This window comes from Lytechinus pictus, chromosome 13 (genome assembly GCF_037042905.1).
Source record: "Lytechinus pictus isolate F3 Inbred chromosome 13, Lp3.0, whole genome shotgun sequence".
In the NCBI taxonomy this organism is placed as follows: domain Eukaryota; kingdom Metazoa; phylum Echinodermata; class Echinoidea; order Temnopleuroida; family Toxopneustidae; genus Lytechinus; species Lytechinus pictus.
This window is the reverse complement of record NC_087257.1, coordinates 19,655,861-19,669,368: the sequence shown is the minus strand read 5'-3', so window position 1 is coordinate 19,669,368 and position 13,508 is coordinate 19,655,861. Positions and strand designations below refer to the sequence as shown.

General features: G+C 37.5%; 1 protein-coding gene and 1 non-coding gene across 2 annotated transcripts in view; both read left to right on the top strand.

Annotated features, from left to right (window-relative positions):
* The window catches only part of LOC129275111 (ATP-binding cassette sub-family B member 6-like), a 29,954-nt gene that overhangs the window by 15,471 nt on the left and 975 nt on the right, over positions 1–13,508 (top strand). Inside the window, exons 10-20 of the mRNA XM_064108178.1 lie at positions 344–409; positions 1,178–1,303; positions 3,181–3,257; positions 4,019–4,082; positions 6,157–6,242; positions 7,167–7,224; positions 7,907–8,011; positions 9,024–9,097; positions 10,460–10,560; positions 12,272–12,384; positions 12,819–12,982. Coding sequence (XP_063964248.1) covers positions 344–409; positions 1,178–1,303; positions 3,181–3,257; positions 4,019–4,082; positions 6,157–6,242; positions 7,167–7,224; positions 7,907–8,011; positions 9,024–9,097; positions 10,460–10,560; positions 12,272–12,384; positions 12,819–12,982 — 1,034 coding nt within the window. The remainder of the gene's footprint in view (positions 1–343; positions 410–1,177; positions 1,304–3,180; positions 3,258–4,018; positions 4,083–6,156; positions 6,243–7,166; positions 7,225–7,906; positions 8,012–9,023; positions 9,098–10,459; positions 10,561–12,271; positions 12,385–12,818; positions 12,983–13,508) is intronic.
* Positions 10,790–10,860, top strand: TRNAT-AGU (transfer RNA threonine (anticodon AGU)). The gene has a single exon. It is a non-coding gene; the product is annotated as a tRNA-Thr (tRNA).

Sequence of the window (13,508 nt, the reverse complement as noted above, 5' to 3'; positions counted from 1 at the left end):
CTATGATGTATATTCATGCATTCATTGTTTTCTTAAAAATTAACTGTGCTTCTCTTTGTTCACAAAGGACATTGTGCAAATTTCCTGTAGAAAAAATTATGACATTGATGGATTTCCATAGAGTTACGATTGATTGGGTCAATAGTAACTCTTTGTAAGACGGGGCCCAGGTGCCAATTATCCGTGGTTTTGCAGACTTTCTCATGAAATCAGTGTCTACTGTAACTACATTAAGAATAATTCATTTATTTTAAATTTACACCACCATCATCACCATCATAGTGCTGGGCTGCCTTACTGCCTCTGAGAAGATTAATGTAATGTAATTTTTTTTAATTTTTAGGTGAAATACTACAACAATGAGTCGTTTGAAGTTGGCATGTATGATGATTGCATCACTGATTATCAGGTCAGTCTTTTTCTATAACGTGAACCTTATTGTTTCTATTAAATGACTAATTATGTAACAATCATGGTTTTGTTGGATACTGACCCTACGACTTTGAGCCGGGGGGGGATTCAGTTTGAGTTTTAGATTTTGCTAAGTGAGCATATGCCTTCACTGTAAATGTTTCTGCTTATCAAGTAGTGTCTGCTGAACGTTATCTACAGAACCAAAACAAGCTTCGTCAATAATTTAAGTAAAAATGTAATGAACTATCATGGTTAAAAATGTGTTCTTGCATAATTAAATGTCCTAGTAAAAATATACAAATAATGCACATTTCTGAGTATTTCATGGCGATGCTGCCCACTCTAGGGTATATGCAGTATGCAAATGCATGAGGCCATTACACAGAGTGCTTTTACATATTATCGCGAATACCTGATATGCATGCATCGCCACTAACATCACAAATTTAAAAATGTGCATTATTTGTTGTATAAAACTGGTCGGCAGTATAACTTTATAATGGGAAGGTTGTTGGAGTACCTCCAAATTTTTTGAGGATCGCACAGATGAAGAGGTCACACCTGCTTTCTATTATGACATCATTGGCATATCAAAAGGTGTTGCGTCATCTGATCCTCCCCCACAGCGGGAGGTAGTTTCTCCATCCTGTTCATAGTTCCACTTCTGCTTAAGCACTTTGCTTCATCCTATTTCAGTATTGGGGTATATGAGCAAGGTGTTTTGATTTCTAAATGCGGCTCAAAATGAATTGTTTCTGTACAGGTGAGTGAATGGAAGTCGACTGCATCATTATCAATACTGAACTCCGCTCAGAATCTTGTCGTCAATGCTGGTCTGTTGGTGGGATGTCTGCTCTGTGCTCATATCGTCTATAAAGGCCAGCTCACGGTAAGTAAATCGCAGACAAACTGATAAAATACCCATTTTTTAAATTCATTGTTAAACTAAAGAAAAAAGTCAACAAATGTTGTTTAGGTGGTCTAGTTCCAGCACAGGAAATACATGAGGATGATGAGCGATTTGTAATGACGGCAAACACCCCCATCACCATCATGACAGCCGAAACATTTAAAGGTAAATGCTAGTTTTGGTAACGATAAAATGAGTTCGTACAGAATCCAATGAAATGACCACCAAAGTGTCTGTTTGTATAAATAAAACGCATGTGCCAAAGGATTCTGGAAGAAATTGTGTAATTGCTGAGAAATCAGCAAATAAGCACAGGATTCGGGTAGAGCGTCGGGCCCGACGCTCAAAGCAATAATTATACACAGTCCCACGTGCGCTTATCTGTGTTGGGGAAGTTCAGTCTGAACATTTTTCAGCGTAGATTTCAAGATTTCACAAAGTTCAGTTTATGTAACTGTACCAGATCTAGATCCTCGATGATATACTGACAATTAAGCCTGGTTTTACAGACTTTCTCATGAAATCAGTGTTTACTGCAACTACTGGAATTTCTCTTTAATGTTTTGGGGCGACTATTTTTTCAAGAGTGACCCCAACATATGCCACAAACAATATTAAAGAATATTTGGAAAAATCAATATTTTATACCCACCAGTATAATACTTTCATTTATCATCCAATTGCTTGTTGCACAAAACTGTTGCTCTTGAAATGAAAGAAATTTGCCCCCAAATTCATCAATTCGCCCCAATGTGAATAATTAATAATTATTTCCTATCTTGTCATAAATGGAGCCCATACCCAGTGTGTGACACTGGCACTGGTCCGACGGTCCCAGACCAGTAGAAATTGCTGTCGGGCCAGTAACTTTTCAGAAATTGCCAGATTTACTGGTCCGACATGGCCAGTAAAATATATATAAAAATGATGCTAATTATATTTTTTCTCTTTAAAATATATAAATGGCTCCTTGAAATTCAGAAATGACTCTCATGGATTATGTTGTGTGTGTGTACTGTTCATTTTTTTGGGGGGGAGTAATGAGCAATAAAAGACAGCAAAATAAACTTTTTTATGTTTTTTTGTTTTGACCTGTAAAGTTTAGGTTAGGACCAGTAAAAAATGGATTAATTTGGTATCTACTGGTTCAACACAATCAGGTTGGACCAGTAGGAAAAAAAGGGTTAGTGTGGAGCCCTGCCATACCTGCCAAAAGAATTTGTAATTATGGTAACTCGCAAAATCATAGCTTTTTTGATAAATAACTGACCACTTGACTTCAAATAAAGCCCTGGCTATTCCCGTTTGACCCTAAGACCGGTATTCAGAAGTCTAGTTTAACTTAGACCATGGCCTATCAAACTAAAGTTATGGGAAGCCAAAAATCTAAAATTTTGTTTATATTCGTTGTATATTTATTATGGCAGATAAAAGCTGCTGAAAACTGCTTATCTATAAAAGAGAGCCAATGGAGTAAATTAGAGAGTCAAAAGGGGCCTAAGCTTTCGATCCTAGCAGAATCTTCGTCGGAGGCAATATTTATTATGTCTACTATTTTGTTTACTTTGCATTCATTTCACCTAACATTCCCAGACAGTTACGAATGTTTTGAATGCCAAAAAAGCTGATAAATTGAACATCCACTAATAAGGAGTAATGCCACAATTGGCTATCCATGAATAAACCACAACTTTAAAGCAGAGTTTAATTTAAACCTGAGTTCAGAATATGGGCCTAAGGATTTGACTTATGATTGGGTTAGCAGCTGAATCAATCATTTCTGTTTTTAATCCTTGGGCAAAATTACTACAAGCCTTTCAGACTAATCATGACAATGATTTTTTTGCTATCTACAGGCAGGAGACTACGTACTGTTTTCGTCATATATCATGCAGCTATACAGTCCTCTTAATTTCTTTGGAACTTATTACAGGTAAGCGTCAAGGTCACATTAGGCCATACACTTTAACTCTCTGTGCGCTGGGCCATGAACCCCTCGGTGCTGAATTATTTTCAGGGAGGGAAACAATGCAGTGTTTGTTTAAGCGTGAAATGCGAAGTTCGCGTGGCACCAGATGTGCATGGGTGCGAAGTATGCGTGGAAAGGGTTAAAGATGTCTGATGTGGGTCATGGGGTCTAAATTGAGCAGCTCTACAAAGTTACAATATTGTTTTGTAACTTGGTTTCTGAGGATGGGGCTCATAAAGCAGTTTTTTACCATGTTATAATATTGTACATGTACATGTATATTAGTTATCAGAAGGTGGGGCTATTAATCACTTTCATATTTTTGTATTTCTTTTCTTCCAGTAAAGTGTTGATCTGTGATCAATTCCAAGTTATTCCTTTCTTCAACTACTTCTCTTAAAATTATGACCAAGCATTGATCAAGTACTAGATACTGCAAACAAAGTAACTTATTTTTAGTGTACAGTTTTCATTGGTCATTTGAACAATCAAGTATCCACAAGTGCTAGTAGTAGTGAACTTGTCAATAACACAGACTTCTAACTAGTCTCAATGAATGGACCCTCTGAAAAAGTCTCATTTTTGTGTGTAAAACTTTACAAAAAGCTTTATCAAACAGTCGTGATCTCGTTTCTCTCTCTCTCTCTCTCAAACAGAGCCATAGTACCTGTGTTCAATCTTTTAATTCAGAGAAAGGTATAAACTGTTTTTATGTTTCCTTTCAGAATGATTCAACAAGCTTTTATTGACATGGAAAATATGATTGATCTTTTGGAAGAGAAACAAGAGGTAATACAGGGCCCTGTGACATATAGCTTGACAATTGATCATAGAGCTGATTATGATTGATCATACTTATACACGATAATCAGTGCAGTCAATCATAGAAATCGGCCCCACGATCAATTACTTAGCTTTTTGTCACAGGCCCAGGACCACTAAATTTACCAGCTTCTATGTTTTTTTAAATATTTCTTTAGAGTTAATCTCATTTGGGGGCGATGTTGGAATGTAGTTAGTAATCCAGGTTTTAAATCTGGTTTGCGTTCCCACCTACAGGGGTGGCTGGATTGACCTCACACTCATAAAAATCATCTTTACCCCCCTCCTTCCACTTAACTCTATTTGGTGCATCCTCCTCCCTCAACCTAACCTTCCTACTCTCCTCCACCACTTGCTTCTTCCATGTCGTCTTTGATCACCCCTTCCCCTTCCTTTAACTATCCTCCTCCCTCAACCTAACCCTCCTACTCTCCTCCACCACTTGCTTCTTCCATGTCTTCTTTGGTCTCCCCCTTCCCCTTCCTTTGACCATCCTCCTCCTCAACCCAACCCTCCTACTCTCCACCACTTGCTTCTTCCATGTCTTCTTTGGTCACCCCCTTCCCCTTCCTTTAACCATCCTCCTCCTCAACCCAACCCTTTTTCTCTCCTCCACCACTTGCTTCTTCCATGTCTTCTTCGGTCGCCCCCTTCCCCTTCCTTTAACCATCCTCCTACATCAACCCAACCCTCCTACTCTCCTCCACCACTTGCTTTTTCCATTCATCTTCGGTCACCCCTTCTCCTTTGACCATCCTCCCTCAACCCCACCCTCCTACTCTCCTCCACCACTTGCTTCTTCCATGTCTTCTTTGGTCACCCCTTCCCCTGCCTTTGACCATCCTCCCTCAACCCAACCCTCCTACTCTCCTCCACCACTTGCTTCTTCCATGTCTTCTTCGGTCGCCCCCTTCCCCTTCCTTTAAACATCCTCCTCCCTCAACCCCACCCTCCTCTCATCCATCATTTGCTTCTTCCATGTCTTCTTCGGTTGCCCCCTTCCCCTTCCTTTAAACATCCTCCTCTCTCAACCCTACTCTCATCCACCATTTGCTTCTTACATGTCTTCTTTGGTCACCCCCTTCCCCTTCCTTTAAACATCCTCCTCCCTCAACCCCACCCTCCTACTCTCATCCACCATTTGCTTCTTACTTCGGTCGCCCCCTTCCCCTTCCTTTAAACATCCTCCTCCCTCAACCCAACCCTCCTACTCTCCTCCACCACTTGCTTCTTCCATGTCTTCTTCAGTCGCCCCCTTCCCCTTCCTTTAAACATCCTCTTTCAACCCCACCCTCCTACTCTCATCCACCATTTGCTTCTTACACGTCTTCTTTGGTTTCCCCCCTTCCCCGCTGACCAGCCCCCTTGAACTCAAGCACCTTTCTCAAAATAGCATCAACATCCCTCCTAAACACATTGAATGTACATGTACAATAAAAACAAAAGGATCAATCAGTTTAGAATTCTTGCTATATGGAAATGTTATTTAATGTCAATAGATAGGTAGATTTATTTTCAAAGTCATTAAGATGCTCATAGTCTCCAAACTGTGTATTACATGTACATGTATCTGATACAAGAGGTACATGTAAGGTTAGTGTTAAAACCAATGAGAGTGCAAGTACATTTTATATGAATACATCCAATTTACAATTCATGCTGCCTGATAAATTTGCTCCACACTAACTTTTTTTGGTGATGTTTCATTCCATGTAGATAACCAATTGATATTAGAGAGGTGTTGTGGATGAGTGGATAAGTCTCTTGACCTTGAATTAGAAGGTCTGGGGTCCAAATCCCACTTGCGTCCTTTGGCAAGGCGTTTGTCTACAATTGCCACTCTGCACCCAGGTGTAGTAAATGGGTATCGGGTAGGGAGAAAAATTCTTTGAATGTGCTTAGACAGCCGAGCTAAAGAAGGGGTAATAATAACATGTCAAGCAGGGCCCGCTGGGAGAACAGTTTTCCGAACTGAAGTAACTACATTATCATTATTATTATATTTTGGAGGTTGTAATTTGCATTTGTTCTTTGAATATAGATAACTGATGATCCAGATGCCAAGGATCTAATAGTAAGGAAAGGAAAGGTGGAATTTGACAATGTATCCTTCTTTTACAATGAACAGTAAGTAGATTCTGAGCATCGGCTTACCGATAGGTTCTCCTGCCATATACAGTCCAGGGGAGGGGGGCTTATTTAGGCCCTCACATCTGATCAGCCCTTGATTGTGCAAAAAAGTCAATCACAATGCCACAATCGGCCATCAGCCACAATGTAGTCTTGTATGTACATGTAGCTTAGTGTTCCAGAATTATTATGATTTATTAGATATCAGCTGTAATCTTTCAAGTTCCAAAGCTAAATAAATTGAATTAGTGTCGCATCGCTTGACTTGCCCAATTGAGGCATCCCACTGTAAAGTTTGTGATTACTTTGTGATTGTTTGTGATTGCATGATTTAGGGAACAGGCAATTGAACACAAGGGCCCGTATTCTGAACTCAGGTTTAAAGTTGTTGTTTAACTATGGACAGCCAATTAGGGCACAAATCTATATCAGTACACGTTCAATTTATTAACTCTTATGACACTAAAAAGATTTATAACTTTTTTTAGAATGATATCTGAAATATTTTCTTTATTATAAAAGCAAAGGGAATCAAAATAGTAAATATAAGAAATATACAATATAAGCAGAATTGTTAAAAGCTTTTGGCTCTCCATAATTTTAGACCAGACTTAGACCATGGTTTAAGTTAAACCCGACTTCAGAATACGGACCAAGATATTAAAAAATTATTCTACTCTGACGTCATGACCCTATTTTCATTCCCAAGGCATTTTTTCTGATAAAATTATGATAAGTCACATGAAGGGGCACTTTTGGCCAATTAAAGAGCAGTACATTTCAGTAAGAATATTATAGCAACTCTTGTTACCCACAGAAATTCATTGGTCATGTCATTGGATTTATTTTAAAATTAGGAGTAGTATTTTGCCTAATACAAGCAGTGATAAATCTGTCACTCTCTCTCTCTCTCTTTTACAGGAAGCCTATCTTGCGAAATGTTTCATTTACAGTTGAACCTGGCCAAGTGCTTGCTATTGTGAGTAAATGATATTGGTATCAACATTTTGTGCATTGTGTACTGATGAATATAAAATACAGACATGATATTGTATTGAGATGGGTTGACTTACAATACATATTGTGATTTAAATTGTTTTGTTTATTAATTGATTCATTTATTTATCAACAATATTCATTTGTTTACAGGTTTTCACGAAACAAATCACAAAAAAGTTACACATATGAAACATAGAATGGTAAATAGTACCAGAAAATAGCACAAGTGCCATTCTGGCCTTGCCAAATTATATCACAAATGCAAATTTAAAAGAACAAAAACAAACCAAAAATTAAATTGCAATGTACTCCTCGTAAAGGGTTATCAGAACTTTGGAGGTGCTCTCTTGATTCTAAGGTCTCATTTTCAGCATTCACTCCTCAAATTGGCAACAATAATTATTTTTCTACTCTTAAAATTAGAAAAAAATTGAGAAAAGTCAAAATGAATTCTTATTGCTAAAGTTATTAAAAAAGTTTCCATCTAGAATTTTTAAGATGTGATTTTTATGGTTTTATATGGGAAAGACGATCCAAATGGTTTATTAATTTTCTTTTAGATTTCAGATGTTGTAGGCGTTATTGTTTCAGATATGGCAATGGTGGAAGCACAGTGGAAAGTCCATCTTGTTCATTGTTTGTTTTATTTTGTTGTGATGTAGGTTGGTCCATCAGGAGCTGGTAAGAGTACAATCATCCGGCTTTTATTCAGATTCTATGAAGTACAAGGAGGTCAAATCAGACTTGATGGTCAAGATATTAGTAAGGTATCACTCGGTCCTCTTTCACACATCTCTTTTTAGTCAAATCATACTAGATGGTCAAGATATAAGTAAGGTATCATTCTCTTTCACGCTCATCTCTTTCTAGTTAAATTGACGTGATGGTCAAGATATTAGTAAGGTATCACTCGTTCCTCATGCACACATCTCTTTTTAGCCAAATCATACTAGATGGTCAAGATACAAGTAAGGTATCATTCTCTTTCACGCTCATCTCTGTCTAGTCAAATCAGACTTGATGGTCAAGATATTAGTAAGGTATCACTCGTTCCTCATTCACACATCTCTTTTTAGCCAAATCATACTAGATGGTCAAGATACAAGTAAGGTATCATTCTCTTTCACGCTCATCTCTTTCTAGTCAAATTGACTAGATGGTCAAGATATTAGTAAGGTATCACTCGTTCCTCATTCACACATCTCTTTTTAGCCAAATCATACTAGATGGTCAAGATACAAGTAAGGTATCATTCTCGTTCACGCTCTTCTCTTTCTAGTTAAATCAACTAGATGGTCACGATATTAGGGTGTTATTTTTCTTAACACCATCCCTTATGTTAGTGCCAAGTTAACTCTTTGCCCGCTTTGTTTGACTAGAGTCACATAAAGCAGACTGCAAAGTTGGACTCAAGTCACATTGTATTCACAATACACACAGAGTACATTAAGTCTATTGTTCACACACACTCACACAAAAGTGATGTGTGCATCGCATTGTACTGTGCATACACAAAGCTTTTCTTTACAATAAACGAATCAAAAGCTATTGGTGAGCTGAATTAGCAAAGCTCGTGCAAAACCCGTCTTACTGTTGCACCTTGAAATTAATGTGGCGCAGGAGGGATTCTGTCGGTGGCGGGTAAAGAGTTAATGCATCTTTGCCTCAACACCATTTCACACAGATTTTCAAACATAGGTCTGGCTTGATAACAAAAATAAATTTCCTCCTTACTAAGATTATACCACAGTGTTTTTTTTTTTTCTCTTTGATTTACAGGTAGCACAAAGTTCCTTGAGGAAAGTGATAGGCGTGGTTCCACAAGACACTGTTCTATTTAATAATGATATCAGGTTTGTATTATTTCAGAAATTGCTACATGTACCTTGTGGGCGTTTCATAAAGGTATTTGTAAGTTACTAGCAACTTTACGATCGACGGGATCTGTTCTTGTGGGAAATGATATCCAACAGATTTTTATTGGTTTTGATTTAGCTCCTAAAAAGGGTCATCAGTCGTTATGTCACTTGAAACTTCTGAACAGCTTTATGAAACACCCACTAGGCATGAAATTAATTATTGTGAATTGTTTATTGCAATATTGTACTCCATAATGGGACATTCAAGAAAAAAACTTTTATTACAGTAAAAGTGTTCCTAATGACTGGGCTGCTTTTGTGTTTGCATTACAAACATTATTTATTGTGACAATATATGAATAACAGTAGTTATGGGTTGTATTGAGTATTCTAAATCTTATGCTGTTAATGAAACTCTAGAAAAAACATAGGATTCATGTTTTTGCTTTTGCATTTTTATGCCTGTGTCCACCGTAGGCAGTTGTGTGTGTGTGTGTGTGTGGAGGGGGCGCATTATGCTTTTGGGTTTCCTGTCTATTCATCCTTCCCTTTTGTGTTCTTTTGGGATCACAAGGTCAAAGGTCACAATTGTAATTAAATACCTGAACATTTCTATTTCCCACAATAATGGAAGAACCTTTTTAGTGACCTCTTTCGAAATTAGATAATGTATGCATATATGAGTGGGGACGATCTGAGCAGTCTTTGGGGTCACACTGCCAAATGTAAAAGGTCACAGAGGTTATTATATGGATTTTTTAGAAGTTAGGTGTGGAGTATATTCCTGCTTGGGCTATTCAAAAGACCCCCAAAATGTTGTCATAAACTAGAATATGCATTGTCTTCAAGACAACAAACTGGTGTGTATAATGAATGAATTAAGGTTGCACATTATAGAAACTCCAGCAGATATTTGCAAGGATCATAGATTTTGAACATTTATTGGTAGAAGTGATTGTGATTTAGACATGAAATTAAAGGTCAAAATACTTGAAAGAATGCAATACCAGCAGGATAGGAAATGATTTTCTTTTTTTAAGGGGCTATTCCTTTTTTTAACATTGGGAGGATTGCAGAATTTCAGGGGCAATTTCTTTTATTTTAAGGGCTACATTTTAGGGGCAACAAGCAGTTATGCAGTAAAAGCAAATATCATATTTTGCCAGATAGAATATTGATTTTCTAAATTATATTGAATAATTCTTGTGACAGATTTTGGGCGACTCTTGAAAGAATGGTCACCCCATAGCATGCATTTTGGGGGAATTTTAGGGGCTATTTAGGTGGTTGTGAGGGCAAAATTGCCTCTTGCCCTCATTTATTTCCTGAGTTGATTATATTTCGCTGCTCCTTCAGGTATAATATCCGATATGGCAAAGTGCAATGCGAAACGGAAGAGGTGGAGGAAGCAGCCAGGGCGGCTGACATACATACAAGGATTGAATCTTTCCCAGAAGGCAAGTATAGCTTGGCATTTCATCATTTTTAATATGTAAATATATCTAATCAAAGGAATAATTATTCGTTAGGTGATAAAGACAAGTAATGAGATATTCATTATTCTCCAACAATACCACAAGGATAACACAGAAACTATATGTACCTCACACAGCAGTGTTGAATAATTATTCCTTTGATTTGATATCTAATACATGGGATAGCTTGAACCAAGATCAGTAAGGGCACGCCGGTGGTCTAGTGGTTATTACACTGGTCTAGTAATCCAGAGGTCGTGGGTTCAAATCCCGCCCGGACTGCCTGCAAGCAGGCATAACGCAGCAGTTGCTGTGTTACCCTTGAGGAATTGTTGGAGAAAAATGAATATTTCATTCAAATGATTGAATGTTAACACATGGTATATGATGGGAGTTTATTTCCCAATGTATAATGATGCTATTGAATGATTGAATTCACACTACATGTATATGGTATATGATAGAGAGTATATCATAATGTAAAACGATATTATCAAGTGAGTGAATCTTTACATGGTGTATGATATAGATTATCCCATAATGTAAATGATGCTATTGAATTATTATATTCAATCGTCTTTCATTCTGAAAGACGTGGGTTCGATTCCAATCCATGGCATGTTTTCCTTCAGCAAGAAATTCACCCACATTGTGCTGCACTCAACCCAGGTGAGGTAAATGGGTACCGGCAGGAAGTAATAAGCCTGTTCACTGTTGTAAACTGCGCACGAGCAGAAAAGGGTCATTTGAGATAAACCATGAAGGTGGCTTTCAAATTCACTGACATAGGCATTTGTGATTTGATGATTATTCATGTATTCCTTTCAAAATGTTCATTTTTTCACATCCAAGCTGAAGAGTAATAAATAGAGCCTTCATAATCACTGGTATTTGGCAGTAGCCTAAACAATAGTCAAATGTGCCAAAGCTAGACAATAAAACAGATTTCCAAACTTTATCCCTGATGTACTATTCTAGTCACCTGGTCTATACAATGCCTTTTGTTCTTAGAATTTGAATACTCTACCGGTAAAGCTTACGCAACATCTACATTTGAAAATGGTAGTGCTTATCCTAATGAAAAATCACAAAGGTCATTTGGGAAAAGTTGATCATGAGCTAACCGTGAACTGGCTTATTCCTCAAAAAGCTGTGCGCACCGGAATCGGTAGACTAGCTTAGCCAGGGTAATACCAGACCTGCCAACCAGTACGTTTTTGCAACCAAAATATGGCAGTACGTTTTTTCTTTAAAAAATAATTTTTTTTTTTACAAAATTGTAATTTATTGAGAAAAATCATCTCTATATGTCTCTTTCATAAAACTTACACAAATATGGTTATTAGATCAATGTAATTTCAGGTAACTTGTTTTTTTTTCAATCATTTTATTAAAACCAGGGTGAGATATACACGTTTAAATTTTTTTTTTCATCTGCAAGAACAGTGCGCATTTTAGCTTGCATGCAGCTTGAGTACCGCGATGAGCGAGTGTGCCACGCATTTTATTATGAAATATTTTGGGGGAATAATACAGTTTTTCATTCCCAGAGGTTGGCAGGTCTGTAATACAGGAGTGCCTTTGAGCACCTAGCAAGGTGGATACATGCACTATACAAATCCTAAATTATTATTAACATTATTAAATAAATGGTATATGATTATATTTATAAAATGCTGCTGTTTTGTTGCAGGTTATGGTACCGTGGTAGGTGAGAGAGGTCTTAAATTGAGTGGAGGTGAGAAACAGAGAGTCGCTATTGCTAGAACCATACTCAAAGCTCCTGATTTTGTACTGTTAGATGAGGTGAGTATATATGGGAAACAGGGCAAAAATTACATGGGGGTTCGGGCGAATATGCCCCCGAATTGCCCTAAAGAGCCCTTGAAAACTAAAAAGAGCCCCTGAAATTACTAACTGAGATGCCAATTTGAGGTTTACACAGTTTAGTGATCTTATTTTAAAAAAAAACTTACTTAGGGGCTTGGGCGAATTTGCCCCCGAATCGCCCTAAAGAGCCCTTGAAAATTAAAAAGAGTCCCTGAAATTACCAGTCTACTAACCAAGTTGCCAATTTGAGGTTTACACAGTTTAGTGATCATCTTAAAAAAAACCACAACTTTTTAAAGATCATCTGATTTGTTTCCAACTTTTCTTTTTCGTTTTTTTTTTAACGAATCGGCATATAACCGTATATTATCATATAATAACATATATCCATACATAACATCCTCCCTCAGGCCACCTCTGCATTGGACACGAAGACAGAACGTAACATCCAGATGTCATTATCAAATATATGCGAGGGGAGAACGACCATCGTGGTTGCTCATCGACTCTCGACTATCATTAATGCTGATAAGATCCTCGTGCTACAGGATGGTATCATCATAGAGAATGGAAGGTAGGTAGGATTGATGGTGTGAACACTGGATGTGTATGTCAATCAAAATTAAAATTAAACTTGTTTTACGAATGAATATCATGTGATTGTATTATTAAAGTTCTTGATCTCATCGATTATATACATTGCGTTATATTGATTGGATTTGAGCGCGTGGAATATTGTCGGGCGCCTAAGCGCAGGTGGATCTGTTCACCCGTTGGGTGTGTCTGCATATTGCAATGGTGGTGTGGATCATATGCTTTGAATGTTGCTATGTCGGGCATTCAATGTTTGACATACTGCCTGGTATGTGTTGGTTTTTGGCGGGTGGATTTGGATTTTTGTGTCTGGGCGTTTGTGGTCGAGTCCGATTCCATTTTGAAAGTGGTTTAGTCATAATTCTTGTGCGTTTTTGTGCATCTAATTTATCAAGCTTCATTCGCTTTTATGGATGATCCATTTTTCATTGTTATTTTAACCATATTTCTTAATCTAATATTTGTATATTTTGGTTTCATATTTATATTGTTTTAATCAGCTTGGG